The sequence below is a fragment of the Dicentrarchus labrax genome, unplaced genomic scaffold (genome assembly GCF_905237075.1).
Source record: "Dicentrarchus labrax unplaced genomic scaffold, dlabrax2021, whole genome shotgun sequence".
Taxonomy (NCBI): domain Eukaryota; kingdom Metazoa; phylum Chordata; class Actinopteri; family Moronidae; genus Dicentrarchus; species Dicentrarchus labrax.
Genome location: NW_026136718.1, coordinates 11,343,136 through 11,363,807, shown reverse-complemented (window position 1 = coordinate 11,363,807; position 20,672 = coordinate 11,343,136). Strand labels below are relative to the sequence as shown.

The window sequence follows — 20,672 nt, the reverse complement described above, 5'->3', positions numbered from 1 at the left end:
CACTTTAGATGTACAAACAGAAAATAGGGACGTTAAGAACAACATAAGATAAATACATTCTTACAAAAACAGGTGCTGTTTGAGAACATGTTTGACATGATAGCTTTTAGCTTCTTAACGGCAGAAAAGGAAGAAGAATGAGGAAAAGGGCACCGTTTTTAGAATATAACAAATTCCTCAATAAATATACTGTGCAGATATGGTTTTACTATTGCCTTTATTGAACTTCATTTAAGCATTTTTAGGACCACTAGAGGGCAGAAAACACACTTCAACACAAACCTACAGCAACAAGGCTTTATACAGTGCCAAAAGATGTATTTAATTCCCTTGGTCTTCTTCATATTTTAGTGCTTTCAGATAGTAGTAATCAGTAGATTTTTTTTAAATAAGAATATGAAATCTCCTTTAAGACAAGATCATCTTCAAATGAAGAAATTGTAATATAAATCAGGAAAAGCTGCCACTTTGCAAAATAGTACTAGTAAATGTTGCCATAACTCAGTTATGGGGATGGGCATGAGTACTAATTAGGACGTCGGTATTCATTCCACTTATCAAGTACTCGCATTTAAGTCTGCGCGACTGCAGATAATGTTCAGCGCTTTCAGTCACACAAGACTTATCGAACATTGCAGGCAGAACTACGACTAAGCATAAAAGTGATGTTTGGCGGTATCTCGAAGTAGACAAAATGACTGTGCAGTGCAAGCTATGTAACATTAAAACTTGTGTATTAACAAACAATCAGTTGGCTGATTAATCATTTGCAGATTACCCACAAGGAGAAAACAGCTGAGGCGGTAACCTCTTACCACCTCATTTGCTAAAGCTAGCAAATGTTAGCAAGCGTCGCCGCGAAGCAACCAGGGCAGAGATTAGCCGGCTCATATCAACGATGGTGACGGGATATGCTCCTGTTCATCACAAGCTGATTGTTGAGCCAGAGTACATTCTACCATCATGGCGAATAACAACTTCAAGAGTAGAGGGAATGTATGAGGAAAGTGCTGTGAACTGAACTAAATGAACACTTGTTACAGCCTACGGGCCAAGATGGTTGCAGATGAAAAGGTCACAGCCTTTTTACCAACCAAATGAATTAACAGCTCATCTCTACAGTCTGTGCAGTGCAAGGTAGGATAACCCTGACCCTAACCGCATTTTCACTGAAGTGTGGATTTCAGACTCTATCCTTAACATAAGAATAGGGTCTGAAATAAACACATGTGAGTGTGTTTGGTGAGTACCCAATAATTCAATGCAAGTACTTGAATATGGAAATTACTTCAAATGTCCATCCCTACTCATTTAAAACTCAGGCAGAACAACAATTTTGAAGAGCAGTCTATGAGCTTAGGCACTCATAGACTAAGCTTAAACCATTGGATAAGTGTATTTTATTTATTAAAAATCCTAAAGACTGTATCAGCATATTTGTTTCATCAGATGTATGAAAACTCGACTACATGTGAGCTCATTCTTTTACAAAAACTTTGCTTGGGAAGACATAAGCAACAAAGAAGCCTCTCATTATCAGTGTCAACCCATTCTAAAACACTCTTAAAGTATACAAACAGAGCAACCACATTAAATGAAGCCACTGCATCAGAGACCGACTTACTTCTTGCTGTTGGCCAGCTTGCGGTACTCGCTTACAGTCATCGACTTCTTCTGGATGTTGTACTGAGTGAACAGACCAGACTGTCCTGTCACTACCTGCGTGATGGGAGCTGGAATCACCATGTCCTCGATGGTGTCATAGGACCTTCGCGGCTTCCAGCCCTCTGGGGGAATCACCTGGTGAAGGAGGCAGATTGTTAGCGTTTACATTTACATTTAGTGAGTTGACATTAAAGTTTTTTTGAGTTTTACAATGACCTGCAGCCACAAGTTAAACTCAACACGAATGTTACCGACAGCCCATTAAAGTCTAATTGTACATTATTGGAGGCTGGTACAATTCTCCAAACTGGCAGGACATTCAAATCCTATTTAATTCCACTGTATACAGTTTGAACCATTGAAACTCAGATAACACAAAACTATTATTTCATTATTTAAATCAACATAAGATAAAATGCCAAACATTTGCTGATTTCAGCTACTAAAATGCCAAAATGTGTTTGCTTTTATCAAAATGTTCTAACTATATTTATAATAATAAATAATAAGTAATTTTAAGCACATTGTGTAACTTGTATTAGGCATTTGTCAATACTGACATACTACAGTATGTATATGTACGTATGCTGTCCCTACTTTTGCCAGCCCAGCACGGTGAGCTCCCTGACTCTCCATGTAGACAATGTATTTGGCGAAGTCTTTGAACTCCTCCATAGTGGGCCGAAAGGTCATGATCTTGCAGCTGGGGTTCTTGGCACTGACTGGTGGCAGTGGTGGCAGCAGAGGGGTCGAGGGCAGCTCAGAGCCGGGAACAAGGCCTGGGGCCACATCTGAGTCTGTAGGCTGAGCCGTGGTGAGATCTGGAGCAGCATCATGTTCTGAGGTCACCGCTGTGTCAGGGGTTTCAGCTACTGCTGGCTGCCGGATGGGAATCTGATCTTGGGCTGCACTGGAGCTGAGATCAGGAGGAGAGGCTGGGGTAATGTCAGGAGGCGCGGCTGGGGCAGGGTGAGGAGCCGGCACCGTGTCCATGGGCATGTCGGTAGCCATTGGGTCTCGTAAGGGCTGCAGGTAGACCTGGAGGAGAGGGCATGGGCAATCAGTGATTATTCATTCTATTTCCACCTCTTTCAAACTGCCATGACCTTTTTACAAACCAAATTAGGAGCAGCTGCAAGGCAGACAACATGTAAGTGTTAAGCAACACAAATGTCAGGTTCTTCAAGTCTTTATGCCGGGGTGTGCAGTACATGAAAACAGCATTGGACCAGTCATGTTGTAAGCAGTGAGTTGTGAGTAGGGAGATGGCCCCTTAACTAAATGTGCAGAGTGCTTTCTTAACTTGAAATAATCCAACTTTTTCCACCATGACCACAAAACATGGGAGGCTTTTTTAAGAGCTAATCAAGTGAACAAAGTAAAGGCCAGAACATAAAATGCTGGTACAAAGAATAGGAGATCATAACAACAGAAGCACGTTGCTCCTAGTTTGTTTGACATTTCAACGACAATCTCTTTTGTTGCTCACGTTCAATAATATTTATTTATGTATCAGTTACTTATGTTTTTTAACGATGCACATTTGCATACAGGTGTCTCTGCACCTTGATAAAGCTGCAGATGCAAGTTACGTGAGACGTCAAACAAGCACAGTCAAAAGTATGTAGCTGCTGCTAGTTTCGAAATATTTAATAACAACTCAGAATATTGTACGTGGATATGACTATGTGATGTAGCTACATCCAGGTTAATTGTCTTGTCTCTGTCGTCCACAGACTCTCCCCCCTTTACCTCACTCATTTTGCACTAGTCAGAAAGGCTATTACTTTGTTTTACAGGACATTCCCCCGCCTAGTCCTAATATTGATACTACTGGCAACTAGTGCTTGCTTACTGTATGAACTGAAGTTGTTTAAATTGTAGCAGCCCTGAGGTTTGTGTTTGACCAACGGGCAACACAAAGTACAGAAAACTCCATCCTGATAGCCCCAAGGCCACCTGAACCACTGGAGCACAGGCTTATTGGGGCCAAACAACTATGCTCCAGGAACCTTTAATTTAAAGCTGAAACAATTAGTCAATGAATCTATTTGTCAACTGAAAGAAAATTAATCAGCAAATATCTTGATAATCCATGTACCATTTAACACCGTTTTTATTCAGGGGTCGTCAGTTTACTGTTTTAACACTTGTTCTGTTTCTCTGTTTGGCATAAAATCAACATGTTACTTCTCTTACTAAATATAAATATGAAATATATATTATATGGCTATTATCTCGCTTCCTTTCTCCGTCCACTTCATAAAATGTGTCCATTAAGTCAGAAGAAAAAACTGCTGCACTCTCTAAAAGCCACTGGCACACCAATCAATCATTCTCCAACAACAGGGTATATTCTAATGTTGTTAGCAGTCGTTTCAGAAGGTGTTTTTAAAACTACCTAACTAACTGCACAGGGCATCAAACCAAGAACTATAACAATAACTACAACACCACCACTATAAAGACAATCACAGTGGCAATAAATACCTGTGATCACTTTCAGAGCGATTTGATGAACGATATTGTGGTATACAACTTATTAAGTGCCATTATGCTGCAACTTCACACAGGAAAATACTATAATTACTATATTTATACTTTTATTGTGCATTTGAAAGCATGTCAAATCTGACCAAACATCTCCAAAATATTACAAACAAGGACAGCCAGCCAAGGCACACAAAACTAACATCTGTGTTTGTGGGAGACTGTTTGGTTGGTAAACCATGGCCTTCGGGCAACATTTCATTGCTCTGAACATTAGTTTGACAATTTAGTATCCTACAACTATTGCAAACATATCACCCAGCTCTACATATATGGAAACCCCGAACAGGTTTAATTCAATACTTTTATTGATTTAATAGTTAAATCAGAGCGTATACAGAATGATAACTTCTGTAAAAAGGTGCACCCAGCATGGCTTTTGTCAACGGGGAGTAGAAAGTAGTTTGATGTCAGCAGAGAATGCAGTTTTGTGCTCTTGAAAAGTGCAATGCATCAAAGATGTACAATTTTTTGTATCCAAGCAAACAGGTGACATGGAATCAACAGTTTGTTTCATAAAACGGGTGACAACAAGTTATCTTTTTGAAAATAACCACACAGGTGCCACCAAAAAAAAAAAAAACCTCAATCAACATTTTCTCAATGGCTGTCCCCAAATGCAAAACTGACACTTTCAGAACGCTTGACAATATATATATATATATATATATATATATAATTGTCATTTACAATGCAAGGGTTGTAAATTAAATTTAGATATAGTTCCAAATATGTTTTAAATAAAATTAATTATGAAATTGATTCATTAAAAAAAACTATTATTAAAAACTATATATAAAAAATATTAACCCATTTTACATCTACCTTTCCTCTGCAAGACTTAAACAGTTTTCACAGTGCCCTATCTGCCACCCACAACTTTAAAATAACACTAAATGTGAACTAGTTTTTTCTTGTACTGCATGTTCTTATAACAGGAGGAACAAGACAAATGGAGACGATTCAACAAGTAATTTGCATGAAGCACAAACACCCTGTAGTCTGTAGTACAGGAAATATGCTGGAAGGTTGAATCGAAATTGTCACGTTTCAAGCAGCCGAATAATACAAAAATAAAAAGGGACAAGTATGTTCTACTGAATTTAATATATTATAATTCCTCTCCAACACAATATTGTTTCCTGCTTAGTGACAAAGAGTATGATTTCAAAATAACTGGCTGCTCATAAACAAAGTAACAATTTACAGCTAGTTTTCCTTTCTCATATAGACACGTTTTCAACTTTGTATCACAAACAAGGTCCCTTTTTCTAACCGGTGCTGACCTATTCAGGAGCTGGAAGGAAGGCCACATGACCCCCAGCTGTCTAACCACAACAAAAAGGGGCCTACACAACCCCTTTAACTCTTATCTAGGCCTGAAACTTAAACACTGCAGTTCGCTGCCCTCCATAATAAACACGGAGATGCTTATACCCACAAACTGCATTTATCCTCCTGACAGTTAATTCATATATCTTGCTTTTTGGAGTAAACAACGCTGCTCGCTTTAAAAGGAGCTATCAGTACAGGCTGCTGCTGCTGCTGCTGCTGCTGCTAAGGGCGACGATGGCTCTGCACAACTAACATAAACTGTTAGCATTTTATCTCAGGTGACACCGAACAAATAACTGTAGCTGAAACGCTTCAAAATGAGTAAAATGCAGAACTCATATTTGCCTTCAATGAAATTCGTTAAAGGTGTACGAATACGCAACAGCGAGCGTTTAAACCGAGAAACAGTCCGTCGTATCTTAACGTTTATTTAGTCTTAGCAAACACTGGCTCGCTTCTAGCTAGCTACTTCCATATCTGCATTTAGAAAAAACAAAACACCGCGACGACAGACACCACACACCACTATTACACGAGAACACGGTCTTTGTGATTGAATAAAATTAATCCATTTTGGATAAATATTACCTCCTGCAGCAAAGTATTATCCTCTCCCTGTTTCGTTCAATCGATGTGGTTTCGTTTTGTAAAAAATTCCCTGGATCGATTTTCCTCTAGCATTAGCAAGCAGAGGCTATAGGCAGTCACGCCCCCCCACAGAAACAACGTCTTGCGATTGGTCGAACCAGCCCGATAATAGAATTCTCGGTCATAAACCCAGCGATCTGATTGGTTCATTCGGTGATAGACACACAAACCAACCAATGAAAACAGGCGCTCACTACTACTCGTCCTCGGTGCTTGCGCTTATCCGATGTGCACGCCTCGCACGTAGACACTGCCGGGTTCGCTGAAGGCTATTATCACTCGTCGACCATCAGGGAAATAAACACCCTCAGTGCAGGTGAACATTTTAACCGGTAGCCTCATAATGCTTGAATGAGTTTAAGAGTTTGTCCAAAACCTTTATTATCATGCTCTTTTCTATTGTTCCTTATCCAGTGTGAATCTTGACTTTCTACCTTTTAACATAAGAAATATAGTTTAACATCAGTTTTGTACTTTAAATCCAACATTGCAAAAACTCACTGGTCTTTTTATTCCATTTATAACAAAAAAAGGTACAAACAGTTCATTACTTAGGTAAAGGTTATGGCAAAAATCTTCAAGACAGATGTGGAAGGCCAATATTTAAGTTAATTTTCATTCACCCCCTCCCCAGAAAAACACATTCACAAAAAAAAAAAATGAATACCACCTCATTTTCACTTTTTTATTGAATAACACTGAAAATGTATTGACAAATCTTTGCACCAAACCTGTGCAAGCAATTCTAAAACTACATATCAAAACTAAAATGGACTAAAATTATACAATTTCTGAAAATATACATTTCCCGGTCTATGCAAATATTTGTCTCTCCGTTAAAAATCAAAATGCTGATATGTGGATGGACATTGTCACACACACTGCTGTTGAAATTCAACACCAAATATTAATAAAAAGGCAACGGCAAAAGTAATATATAACAAATTCAGATAATTTAGCCGATTCAATATCAAATTTCAGGAACAGTGTGTGGAATTTCCTTAAATGTTTCAACCTAATGCAAGCATTTTCTTTTTTTTTTTTCAAATGAGGTCAGGTATTACAAGAGACCACAGGAGACACAAAAATCTGACTGAATAGCCCCCCAACAAATGGCAGTAATAGATTATAAAAGATGTCAAAAGTACAAATTTTTATTTTCGCAAAAAAACAAAAACATACAGTTTCTAGACTCAATTAGGTTTGAGCATCAGGGACAACGTCTAAAGAGCTAGATAGATGGGAGTTCTACATTACACTCTTGGTTAAGCACTTTTGCTTCTTTGGGCTTTATAAAAGTGAACCTCTTCAAAAACATGGGGAAATACATTTCTATACCAAAGAATATAATGGCCTCGAGAATCTATCATGTTTAGCTATCAAGGTTTTATCAAATTCATAGTAACTTTTAAACCAACTTTCATATACAAATATAAAAATTACTATGTAAAAACATTTAAAGGAACCAATACACAAGTTAGAAAAGCCAATCACACTTGATGACACCCCTCCCCGACAAGACACTGTCTCAGAAATCTGAGGAGCAGAATTTTGTTTTTTAACTTGTGGTTGTATAAACAGTTTGTGGTTGTATGTTAGAGCTCGTCCACATTTTATGGAGCAACTTTAGTTTCAGAAAACTTATTTTCTCTAGAAATTATATGTTGGTGCAATTTCAATCATCTGATCATGCCAGGACAAACAAAGTGTCACATTATCTATATAGTCCATTTCTCTAGTTGTGTGTCAACTGATTTCTTAACAGGAAATCGACCTGCACTGTGTCTGTAAAAAACAAACAGAATAAGCAGGGGGAATTTAAAAAGTACAGTACAGACAAGTACACAACTACAGGAGGCACTTAACAGAGTCTTAAAGGTCAGATGTGAATGTAGACCAGCAACTGCAAGATCAGAGAATTGCACCAAAACGACGACCAACCACAGCTAAACTAACGGCAGACCAGATACGATCCAGACTCTAACAACAGTCGTATACAAAAGAATCTCCAAAGAAGTTGGGCAAACGGCTAAACCACTTTTGACGTAACGTTCCCTTAAAGAGTGCTACACATGGAGGGATGTAGTTATAAGTAACATTTTACATTATGGATAAAATTAGCATTAGTTAATGGAACAAAACAAAACGCTGGGAGTAAAATCACGGTTGAAGGTATTAACGGAGTAATGGCACACTTACAAAGGAACTTCCAATTATCATTAACTACACATCATGGCAGATCAAAAAGGCGAAAAATGGTAGCATTGAAGTCCACAAAACTTGTAGTTTTATAAATCATAAAAAATATATTAAGAGAAACTGATTCTTTATTGCCTCTACTGAAAATTCCCCTTACAGTTTACATCACGTTTCCTCGAGGGTTGAGTAGGCAGAACCAATGATCATCGCCCGTTGCTGTACCCTGGGAAAAACTGATTTAGAATGTCTTGCAGGGATTTGTTGACGGCCATGGAGTAGTTTTTGCCCAGGTCGTGCCTGCAGGCCGGGCAGGTGTACACCTCTGCTTTGAAGGACCTCTGAAGGCATTCCTGGAGTAAAAAGCAACAGTTTGTTTTTAGTTCTCAGAGTCGGTTTTTGTTTTCTTTTTTAAATTACATTTTCACTGTTTCACAGTTGCCCTCTCATACCGTCAAATATCAGCCTGTGAAAATTCCCTTTGTTGTAACATGTTTTTACTTAGTGGTTTCCTGCATTTCCCAGAATGACATTTGACGGTTTCAGTGACATTTTGGGGGTGTATGGTAGGGATGTGTTGATGAATTTACCACAGCTACGCAACATGACATTAAGATGGCAGTTCTCACCCCACCACTAGTGCAATACAGTAAAAATAACACCTTTTAGGTCATATAGCATTGACTGAAAAAAACCATCCCTCTACAGTTTAAGAGGTAGGATTGGAAACTTGTTTTTACATTGTATGCAGTTACCCAGTGTTTTCCCTGTTGCCCTCTGTATTTTAAATATACAGACGGAAAGCTCATCTATTTAAGCACAATGTACTCCAACAGTGTATCCATTAAGTCTTTGTTTATCACTCTTTGCACCTGCAACTGAATTGTAAATCAACTTTCCATAGTCCCATGGGATGCCAACATTTGAGACAATGATAATTTCTTACCCTGCAGACATTGTGTTGGCACTCTGTGGTGACGGGCTGAAAGACCACTTCTTGACAGCAAATGCAGAGGAAAACTTCTTCAACTTTGTTCAAGAATTTCTGCAGAAACAACACATGTGACAAGACCTTACAAATTGTTCTATCGTTAAACTGCCCAGAGCAGGTTTAAAGCAGTTCTCAGTAGCCGACAGCATAGTAGGTTTTGACAGACAGCCTTGAGCTATTTCAGATTTTTCAAGTGTGAGATATTTCCAGAACAACTCAGTTATCATTTGAAAAAAATTACAAGGAGACAACTACTTCTTACTTCAGTTTCAAATAACAGAAAAATCAGCACTGACAAAGCTCCACACAAACCAAATGTTTCAGACAAGCTATTTTTAGTTAATTAAGATGTATTGTGAATAGAACTTTGCATGCAAGAGCACTGTTGATATTTCTTGTTTTAAGTTCTCTAGATACACAAGTTGCTGACAACATGATGATATCTCTTAATTTCCAAAAGGTATACAAGGAAATACCATATTTGGCTTTTTCTAGTTAAGATAGATATTCCTTTATTTGTCCCACAATGGGGAAATTCCAAGTCAAACTACTGTGATGTATTATGCATCTGCTTGTTGTAAATCTGTTATGCTGGGGTATCATTCCAACTCTACTCCACTAATTTATCGCTAAACTGTTGAAAAGGTCTAGAAATTCCAAGCTGAATTTACTGCTTCGTTAGTCGTATCCACAAGTAGAACAAACAGAGGCCACAGTTTCCCCAAACATAAGCTTAAGCATTTTGAAACTGCTAGTGACGTAACCAAATATGCAACCATACTCACCGGCCCAAGAGACAGTGACCCCATGGCTTCATCCCACACCTTCTTGTTTTGTTCATCATTCTTGATAAGGGATTTCTGTTCCTTGGTAAGCTTGTACACTTCTACCTTTACTTTCTTAGTAGTCTTGGCTGGTGAGGTCTTTGAGTCTGACAAAAAGAAAACAATTTAAATTCACTAAGGAGTTGTGGAATATAAAGGTGGCTGATTATGCTTAGGTATGCATGGCTCGGGGGTGATTTGCAGCAGTCTTGTATGAAACCCTGTTCAATACTAGGTTAAAAAAACAAATACACCCCAACAGACACATAAAGAGAACTTACCACTGCCCTGAGATTTTCTCTTCCTCTTCGCTTTGCTGGGTGTTGCTGCCGCTTCCTCCACTTCATTTTTGTTCTCCTTCTCTTTCTGATAGCCAGCAGGATACTGGAACAAGATGGAGTCCATTTAATTGACTTCATGATATTGTTTGCGATCAGCTCAAAGCACAGCTAATCTTTGCATGCTTATTAACAGGTCATTTAGCAGGTTAACATGGATTTACACTATACTTACCCAATTAAATGTGTTAGAATATTAACATGCTTGTACTTTAACATGGTAATGTGAAATTGAAATATAAAAAGTACAAATGTTTTTGCACATTTCATGCTTAAAGCTGTAGTAGGTAACTTTTAGGCATATTTGCTGAAACTGTCACTATATTCCAGATGCCACCTTGCCATGGAAAGCGAGTCATCTGAAGCATGAAGGGCAACTGGCTCCTTCTGCTCTGCTGTAGGTTTGGTGGGAGGGGTTTAGTGGCATAATAAGCAAAGCAGACAGAGGTGGAAGGTTTTTCATTAAAAGTATTGTTAGTTTTGAGTATGAAGCCAGTATTGCTTATTTAATTAGGAGTTGATCACATCCTAACACACCTAAAAACGAAATAACAAAACCCCTGAATCATCATCTTTACCTGCATGGTTAGACCGAGCTTCTTGATGCGTTCCTTGCCATCTCTGGTCCATGGTGCCGGCTCATCATCATCACGCTTCAACAGATACCGCCAGACCAAGAAGCCAGACTTTCCCTTTTCTGGCCAGTACTTCACTATCTGAAAGAAGTTAATGACAAGTTTGTCAACATAATGAATGAATTGTCACCCAATGATTAATAGATCAATAGTACATACATCCAGTGTTCCTGCATACCTTATATATCCCATCATATCTGTTTCCTTCTTCAGGGGAATATTTACTGTGCTTGCGACCCTTGCAGCTGCGCACAACTCTAACCGGTTTGCCTTCCTTCCAGTTCTTAGCCTCAGCTCCATTTTTGTCGTTGACAGGGATGTTACAGTTGAGAGCCAGCGCCCTGGTGAGGACCAGACAGTTTACATATGCAAAATAAAATAAAACAAAAACAGACAACATTAAACAGTTATATGTTTAGTCCTTTAGTGTCATACCGGTTCATGTGGGTAAGTGTCTGATTACACGACTGCTCAGCAGTCCTCTTGTTTCCAGAAAGATCTCGCCCTCCAGAGCCAGTGTAAGTGAACTCATTACCATCATCCTACAATGCAACACACAAACACAATTACACACTTTAAAAACCTGGTTATGTTAATAGAAACAAATGGGGTTTAAATGATAATGAGACACACATCAGTTAAGCCCCTTTACTACATACTCTAAAAAACACAGCATACCACGTCATCCTCATAGCCTCCTGCCAGGACCAGAGAGTAGGCGCCATCATTGCTTCTGCCATGAATCCCAGCTACATGTGGCCTGTGGACGCCAGATTCACTGACCTAGAAACGCCAAAGAATTGAAACATTATTGCTGGCCATAGGAACAAATTACCACAAAACCCCAAACAGCATTAATTATACTCTCCAGCTGTGTGGACTGACCTGCACTCTGAACTTCCACAGTGAGCCGACGGGGATGCCGGGTATTGGGCCGTAGTGGTTGGACGGGACAATAGTGCACTGCTTAGTTCGACCAACACAGGCCATTCCCTGGAGGGAGAGAGAGAGAGAGAGAACATAGTTTGAATTTGTTTAACATCTAGTATCGTAGCCATTTGGGGTTGAGGATGTGAACTGTAAACTTGTGTCTGACACATACTGTATGTACTGCCAATATAAAATCATCTCACCTTGCCCCAGTCCCTCTGGCTGGAGGAGCTGGCAGAGGCCATCTTAGATTTCTTCTTGCTCTCCTTCAGTTTTTCTCCAGCCAACACAACCTCACTGGCGTCATTACGGCAACCTGGGCAATACCTGCGACAGTATGACATGTAGAATGAAGGTCACAATTGCTACAAGATGGTTCCTTAATTGTCAACAAATAACTGCATTTCAGGATATTTGAATGTATTTAAAAGAAAATTCTGCATTTGATAGTACTGACCAGTCCTCATCTTCTGGGATGGAGGTGAGCGGAGGGTTCAGGCAGTAAGTGTGAAAGGCCATGTCACATTCATCACACAACAACTGTTTGTCAGGATCCTGCTTGATGCCACAGATTTTGCAATTACACCACTGACAGTTTTTTTTGGGATCATCCTTACAGTGCTTGCACTCGGGGCCATTTGATCCTGAAAAACACAAACATTTCATTAGATAATGTGTTCTATTTGATTATACAGTATTTTCAATAGGATGGTGCAGGTTTCATATGTACCAATTAACAAGATTCAAATTGTCAATTGCTACTAAAATACACTTTACACCAAGTGCAAACCTACTTTTGAGTGGACTCTCAGATCCAGCTGGGGTGTCACCCAGAGAACCAGGCTCCTCGATTTTGTAGATTTCGGTCAGGAACATGATCCGGCAGTCATTAAGAGAGTCACCAGCATCACTAAAAACAAATAAATAGAAAGTAAGGCAATATACTTTGTATACTGCATCAACAGACACATGTGCTTCCCCCCCTTTAGGTAGAAATTAGATCCAAATCCACAGAAAGTGACAAATACCCCAACCTCTTAAAATGTTACCAGTACATAGTACCATATTCTGCAATGTACTTCATACAGCAGAAGGAAATTAAGTTCTGCCCACCTGTTACTGTGGCATTCAAAAACCCAACAAATGTGACATGTAGATAAAAATGGGACCACAAATGGATCACCTGCCACTGCAGCAGATTGAGCAGATATTTGACTTGTGGCAGTTCCCCCTACTCGGTGTGCTACTACATACTACTATATCTAAACCACAATATGCAACAGAGCCCTTACCCGAGGATAATCTTGGCGTAGATCTCTCGCACAGTGCGTGTCTCCCTCTTCCTCTGGATCTCAGCGTCATACCAGTAGCCGCGCTCCTTGGGGTCGTCTGGGTTGTAGTTGACCATAACGACCATTCCAGGCTCCAGCTGGTGCCACTGATACACTGTACGGGCCCGTGGGCGAACATCCTTGACCAGCAACTGAATCACACCGTTCTCTGGGTAGCTGTGACAGGGAATGGGATATTATATTATTTTGCAGTTCAGAGGCAAGCCACGCACCACCACAGGTGCTTCCTACACTTCCACAGTGCTGCCTGGGTGTAGCTAAATGTACAAAAGTGCAACAGGTTTGACTACTACACCACTCAGATGAATGTTCCCTCAACAGTAACGCACTTGCAAGCTCACAAACACAAAAACACCTCTCATACTGGGAAAAGCCAGAGATACCACAGAAAGCCCAATGCTTCCGCTATTACGGGTACACGCTCATGAAAAGTTAGGTTAATTTAGTTCAGTGTCAATTTTAGTCCCACAATAAAGGTTTCAATGTAAATGCTATTGCTAGTAAGCGTTCAAGTCTCTGGATTAGAAATTGTGCCAATCCTTTTGGATCCGTTTTAAGCCTTTTATGTGGAGTTGCAGCAGGAAGTGATTTATTTTTATGTTGCCTAACCTAGCAAACAAACTTTGGGTTTGATCCTGACTTTAGGGCTGCACGACCTTGCAATACAATTCAGTATTAGCATTATTCAGTATTCAAATCATGATACTGTGACATTTGCTTGGGTTTGTACCAAACAAATGTTTTCTTACATCAGGTAGAATAAGATTTTTAGGCCAGGGTATCTCTCCAGCACTACACTATTATAATGTAATTTGGTCAAATTTTACCTTCATCAAAAAAAATTGCAGCTTCTGCAATTTTGATATTGTACTTGGCAATAGTGCAATTTTGCTAATATTTCAATTAATTGTGCAGCATTACCTAGCAGTTGGTTGCAGCTTACAGCAAGTCAACACAATCAGACCACAGTTGCCTGTTTAAAAAAAACTTCTGTTCAATTGTGTGTTTACAGTATAACATTTTCTCTGAGCCAATTTGTTTCTCCTTCTACAACTATAATTCATGACTACCACAACAAAGCTCTACTTTCCAGGTGGCCAGCTATTTGTTAAAAGAAAGGATTGCATTGATTGGGAAATCCTGGGCAGATACAGGTGTAAGAAATGATGTTTTTTTAACTTGCTCTTTTGTGCCAGAGAAAAATAAATCTACAATAAGCATCTCTGCTTTGTTGCAGCTCAGTCTATTTCTATTCTCATTCAAAATGCGAGATGTAAAGCTGAACAGCCACAGGAGCACAGGTATTTGAATGCAATTTGTGCCAGTGCTGGAAAACAGTGTTGATTATTCCTCCAATATCTGAGTTGGAAATAATCAACATTTTGCCCGGGCAAAATTGATGCGACAATCATCGGCCACTGAAATCAACCATCAGTGACGGCCATCGAATTTGAGAGACAGACAGGCCGATGTCAACAAGGTGAATATCGGCAAATATGTGCATGCCTATTAAAAAGAAAACTTTCCTTTATGGGAATACACTGATCTGCACTGAAAATCTTGTTATGTGCAGAGTTATGTTAGCTAAGCTCAACATTGTCAGCTCTGTAAAACAGGAGTCATCTAATCTGATGAAAGAAGTGATCGTTTTTAACAGGAAAGGGGTTCTTACTCTTCATATTTAACATGGTACAGTATCTCCTCCTCCGCTGGGTGTGCCTCAGCAGCCTCCTCTTTCGGAGTCTTTGCTGTCTTTGTAACATTGACGATCTGGGCCTCAAACCATGCCCCCATGTTCAAGTCCCTTGCATCTACCAGTTCATTGATCTTCAAAACACAGAAAACACACACAAAAAAAGTTAGCATGTTATTGACATTTAAAAACCTGACAAACCTAACAAATTTCAGATGTTCTGTAAAAGTTTCAAAAAAAGTTGATTTTTCAGTTTGTTTATTGCAAAACAGCTCATCTCATTGTCTTGTCTTTATCCTCACATACACAGAATTTCAATTTGTACATACATAAATTGAACACATACATGAATTGTTTTGATATTTTTCAAATATTGTTGAGGTCATGAACAGAAATTATGCTGCTGTTCGAGGAAGGAGATTCTGGCGATGCACCAAACTGTTGTTGGAAGCAGCAATACAAATAACTTTTTTTTTAATAAAATCACCAAAAGTAAAGGAAATGTCTTAGATGCAGCCCAGCACATTAAACGCATACCGGTGCTTAATGTAATTGGGCCCAAAACCTGAACTTAATTCACCCATGCTTCATAACCTCTTTGCAACCTGAACTGGAATGCAGTTCATTCACTACAGCTGTTTATCACCCATCCCACAGAGTTTTCATTTCAATTCCCCATTCCCCACAAAGCAAAAGTAACCTGTAAACATTAAATATGATATTTAACAACAACACCGCCAGCCTGGGTAAACATTGAGCAAGAGTCCGAATCTACCAATAAATTTGTATTTATAGTGAAGACAATTTCAGTTTGGTATGCTGCATACAAACACATAGGTAATATGCCTGTACTGTCTGTATGAACACCTGTCTGGGGTTATGACCACAATCCTGCTAAAAGAGACGGAGGATTTAGAGCGTGGAAAATAAAGGGTATCCAAAAAATGATGGATCTTTATGTAGATGTATAAACTATTAAAAAAAAAAAAAAAACAGACAACGTGTATACCACCTCTATTACAACTGGAGGAAATAACACCTGTAAATTTAGAAAGGTAAGCCCATATATCTAAATATTATAGCATATAGGTAGAACATAGTACTGAATCAACATTAGATTAATTAAATGATTGGAATATGGATACACAAGATGATATTGATGAAACGGGTTGGAATGATGCTTGTTTGAAAGCCCGGACACCACATGGTTTAAATTACTTGAACATAAATGGTTGATGAGAATGTATATAACTCCAGTCAAACTTCATCATATGTCTGCTGATATTCCAGATGATTGTTCATAATGTTTGAATGAGAAAGGTATGCTGTTTCATTGTCTATGGGAATGTCCAAAGATCCAAACTTTCTGGAAGGTTGTTTCATACCAAAGTCCACTTATGTGCCAAACTCTGTGTGCTTGGAATAAACCCTGAGGACTTTATACAAACATCGAAAAAGACTAAACTTTCAGACTTTCTTCTTCAAGCCAGAAGGGCCATTTCACTATGTGGGAAGAGCATGGCTGCACTATCATTGAGTATGTGGATAAGGGAGCTTCCGGGCTGTATTGGTCCGGAAAGACTAACCTACATCGCCAAAGGGCAAGAAGCAAGACTTTGTTCAGCTGTGGGAGCCTCACATGAATATAATTAAAGACATGAACTTAAGCTTTTCCTGAAAATACAGTGTAAACATGCAAATGAGGGGGAAAAAAAATTGTTTTACTGGTATACTATCCGAGTTTGATGCAAGCTGTCAATATGTGTGTAACTGAGTAATGTATGCATTTGTGTCAAACTGTTGTATTGTTGACGTAATGTTCAAAACAAGAACACAACATTAAACATATTGTGGAAAAAAATATACCATATTTAATTCAACACAAACTACCAGCTTGAAAAACGCACCTTGTAAAATCCAAATCCTGGATCGACGAGCTCTGGGGTGTTTGTCTGGGCAGAGGTGCCGGCGGTCTGACCTTCTACCTCACCGTGAGTGGAGTTCTTGTCAGATTCACTCTGGGTTGAGCCACAACCGGAGTCGGAGTCAGAGAGCTCAGCTTCTTTGTCCTTGCTTTTGACAACATCAACAGGGGGCGCCTTCTGCCTAACAAGCAGCTGTACTATGTCATTTAGGCCCACGTTGTAGTCGAATATGGTATGGCCGTCCTCCATCTGATACAAAACAAAGATACGACATGGTGAGAAAAAGGGAGAAAAGCAGCACTTCCTTTTTTTGTTTATTTCAGCGGTCCCTCATTTTTCCTGCTCGTGTGCGCACTCACAGGAAATATACATTCGTAAATACACACTTTGAATTGTATGCCTCTTTTGTATTTTATGCATTCTTTGTTGTGCTTATGATGAGTAAATGTTAAAATCGGCAATGAGCTACAACCAACTATCACCCATATCTCTTGTACTGAAGATTAAGTATTACCTAAGATTGATTAAACAACAATAAATTACATCCCTTTACTAAGAGTGCTTTTTTAGATGCCAATACTTTCATATTTGAGTTTACTCAGACACAATCACCACCATGAAGAGCATCAAAGACACATCTTGGAAAAACTTGTATCCATGCTGCCTCACCTGCTTGCCCCGGTAGAACAGCCTCTGCCTCTCGGGCTCCACATTGAAGAGCTCCGTGATTTTGAGACGCAGCTCATCCACCTTGGTGAGTTTGGACAAGGAATCCACCCGGTGGGTTTCCTTCCCATCCATTGTGCGCACTTGAATCCACATTGCAGCTGCCCTGTGTCAACAGCCAAAGCACGAGCAATTAGAGACACAACAATCGTTGATATTGTTTTACTAGATTACTGTGAGTAAATGCATTAATCAGTCTTGTTTAATGGATCATATAAATCTTAAAAAGCAGACTGATCAGAAGCCAAGCCTGAGCAGCAACAAGATCTGTCTATTATTCATTTGCATTTACTACACAAATCTCAGGCAAAAAACATTTTAAAACAAAAGTAATACATGAAACAAAAGGTATAAATAAACCCTAACAAATAGTCTGACATGTATAATAGAATATCTGAAGGCAGATAGATGGATATCATATTGAGGGTGGTCAGACGATGTAAAGTGACACTTGCAGGTAGCCAACCATAATGTTTTTAGTTTTAAAAATGATTAATTTATGGATGAAGTTACCATTTTAAATGCAACACTCTCTTCCTCTATATGCACTGTTGTGTTTACTTTTGTTTTACGCTTTGTTGTTGTGTTTTTTGTAAATCCTCTTGAATTTCTTTAATGACAATAAAATATTTACTGAATCTAAACTGTGACAGCTGGACACAGACCTAATTTAAAAATGAATTAAATTTACTTTTTAACCTTCAATACAAAACAATAAAACTACATTTTAACTCTCGGGAGCATCACTTTCTTTTTTTTAAAGTACTGTGTTGGACATTGTCAAAGTATAAACATCCTGTCACTTCCATCATTACAAAACCAAACTAACTTTAGTCCAGAAAGCCTTAAATGACTCTCAGCAGCAGAAACATGACTGGCCCCAGCCTCTGGCCCGTGTTGCTGTCAGCCCTGGGCTGTCACTTGAACAGAATATCAGAAAGGGAGGGAACAAGCTGATTTAAATACAGTGCGGGAAACTGAGCTGCAGGCCACTCCCAGCTCTTTTTAAAAGCAAGCACATCCGGACGGGAGGGAGCGCTAGCAAACAATGTGCCTTCGCTCTCTGACAATAAAGCACACCGAAATACAACCTTGTATGTAGTTCGGGGTCGATTATTACCGCACTACAACGACCCTTTCGCCCGCATAGACGGTGCTTTGTCCTTATTAAGCGGAAACCAGCGAGTGCGACGGCTGGTTTTGGGGGTTTTACTTTTGCGGGTGCTGTTCGCTCTGCTGGCTCGAAATTAAAAACCAGTGAACAAAACACGAGTAATAACATCGAAAACAAACTACTTCCTCTCACCTGATGTGCGTTATTTCGCCTACACCGTTTCATTTTCTCTCTCTTCTTCAAAATAAAAACACGAGCTAATTCATCACAAGCCAATACGGGGTGGGGGGAGGAGGTGGTTGGTTGGGGGTGGGGGTGGTGGAAAAAAAAAAACACGGAAAAAAATAAGCAATCTGTTTTAAAAGGTTTGCGTATTTTTGTTTTGCTTCACAGGAAGAAAATGAAGTGGCAAAAAGGTGGGTTGAAATGTCACCATGTGCTGCCCATTATGCAGCTACAGCACACAGATAAACAACACAAGATAAGAGCTGGCGGTAGTTCATCACGGACCCATTAATGCTCAGCTACAGCAAACCACGTTACAACTTATTGTTGAGAGGAGAGGGGTTTTTTTTTTTCTCAACTGGGTTGTTAACCAATGAGACACCAAGAGGTCATTAAACGGCACGAAAACTGCCCGGGTGACATAAAAACAAAAACATTTGATTCATTTTTTTACGTTACATTTAACTGGCTGGGGAATTTGGTGTTTTACGTTAAGCGAAAAAGAAACGAGGTATCACTTTTTTTTTTTTTTTTTTTTTTTTGGTCAAGTTAGCTAACCTCAGTAAGCTAGCTACTGATGAAGATATCAATGAATACAATTTTAAAAGTTACTAGTACGTGAGGAAAAAAAAGCTGCTTTACCTGTTTGTTCGTCCAAGTGAAAACAAGAAATTGACGTTTAAGGAGTAACGCGCACGTTTTCTCCAAATAACTTCTATGTACGGTTTACACGACCAACTCTGAGCCTTGTTGGAGATTGATCAATGAGTTATTCTTCAAGACTTTCATATCCCGCCTGCTCTCACAACTCAGCTCCTCATTGGCTGGTTTCCTCCAAGCGAGTGGCGCTGATTGGTTGACAGACACGTCAATCTGGAATGTGACTGGAGCTTAGCCTCAGCGCGCGAAACGACATTCTCGTGGGTGCAGCTCGTCTCCGGGAGGGGGGGGAAGTATCGCGAGATTACGTAGCGCCCTGCAGAAGCTATTGACAGCATGTAAAAAAAAAACAAAAAAAAACCGGTAACCCAGAGAGACAGATGGTGGTTCTCGTAAACAACCTCACTGGGAGAGATGTTTATCATGTTTTTTTAGTATGATTGTTTCGTTATTTGGTTTCATAATGAGTTCCCATTCTTCAAATTAATCGTATAAATATGTTAAATGTTGATGTGGAGCCCCCCCCTCTCTCTCTCTCCCCTTCCCATTGGCCTAACAATACTGTTTAATTAATGATGAGCAATTACCTCCCCTTCAGTTTGGCGGGAGCTGAAAGTGAATGAGGCCAACAGCATTGTGAGAGGAAGATCTGTATTTTGGTTCATAGTATAGATTGTGTGTTGCTGTCACTTGCTGCTGCTTATTTGTTTAGTGATTATAATAAACTTTGTGTTGGGGGGCCCACAGCATCCCCCCTGCTCAAAGTCTGACCCCCCAGTGTTGTCCTGTCACTCTCTAGTGTCGGCCATCAATTAAAAGCAAGATATCATAAAAATACAAATTAAAACAAAGAAAATTAATTAAC

General features: G+C 39.4%; 2 protein-coding genes across 4 annotated transcripts in view; both read right to left on the bottom strand.

Annotated features, from left to right (window-relative positions):
* Positions 1–6,260, bottom strand: part of kdm4b (lysine (K)-specific demethylase 4B) — a 46,939-nt gene extending 40,679 nt beyond the window's left edge. For both annotated transcript variants that reach the window (XM_051376143.1, XM_051376145.1), the window contains exons 1-3: positions 6,139–6,260; positions 2,263–2,703; positions 1,625–1,800 (exon numbers count right to left, since the gene is read on the bottom strand). In XM_051376143.1, the coding sequence (XP_051232103.1) occupies positions 1,625–1,800; positions 2,263–2,676 (590 nt within the window). In that variant the 5' untranslated portion in view covers positions 2,677–2,703; positions 6,139–6,260. The remainder of the gene's footprint in view (positions 1–1,624; positions 1,801–2,262; positions 2,704–6,138) is intronic.
* A 609-nt stretch (positions 6,261–6,869) lies between these two features.
* Positions 6,870–19,935, bottom strand: uhrf1 (ubiquitin-like with PHD and ring finger domains 1). 2 transcript variants are annotated; one of them, XM_051376146.1, is made up of 17 exons: positions 19,790–19,935; positions 17,752–17,914; positions 17,065–17,331; positions 15,137–15,291; positions 13,405–13,620; positions 12,907–13,022; positions 12,570–12,756; positions 12,316–12,439; positions 12,068–12,175; positions 11,861–11,965; positions 11,618–11,724; positions 11,361–11,523; positions 11,126–11,263; positions 10,491–10,593; positions 10,171–10,316; positions 9,341–9,439; positions 6,870–8,747 (listed from the first exon to the last, which is right to left on the bottom strand). In XM_051376146.1, exons 2-17 carry the CDS (start codon positions 17,902–17,904, stop codon positions 8,601–8,603), a joined length of 2,334 nt encoding a protein of 777 aa, XP_051232106.1. In that variant the 5' UTR covers positions 17,905–17,914; positions 19,790–19,935; the 3' UTR covers positions 6,870–8,600. The 2 variants fall into 2 exon arrangements, with proteins under 2 accessions (XP_051232106.1, XP_051232107.1); XM_051376147.1 differs by having other exon boundaries at positions 17,752–17,909; positions 19,790–19,927.
* Between the last annotated feature and the right edge of the window lie 737 nt (positions 19,936–20,672).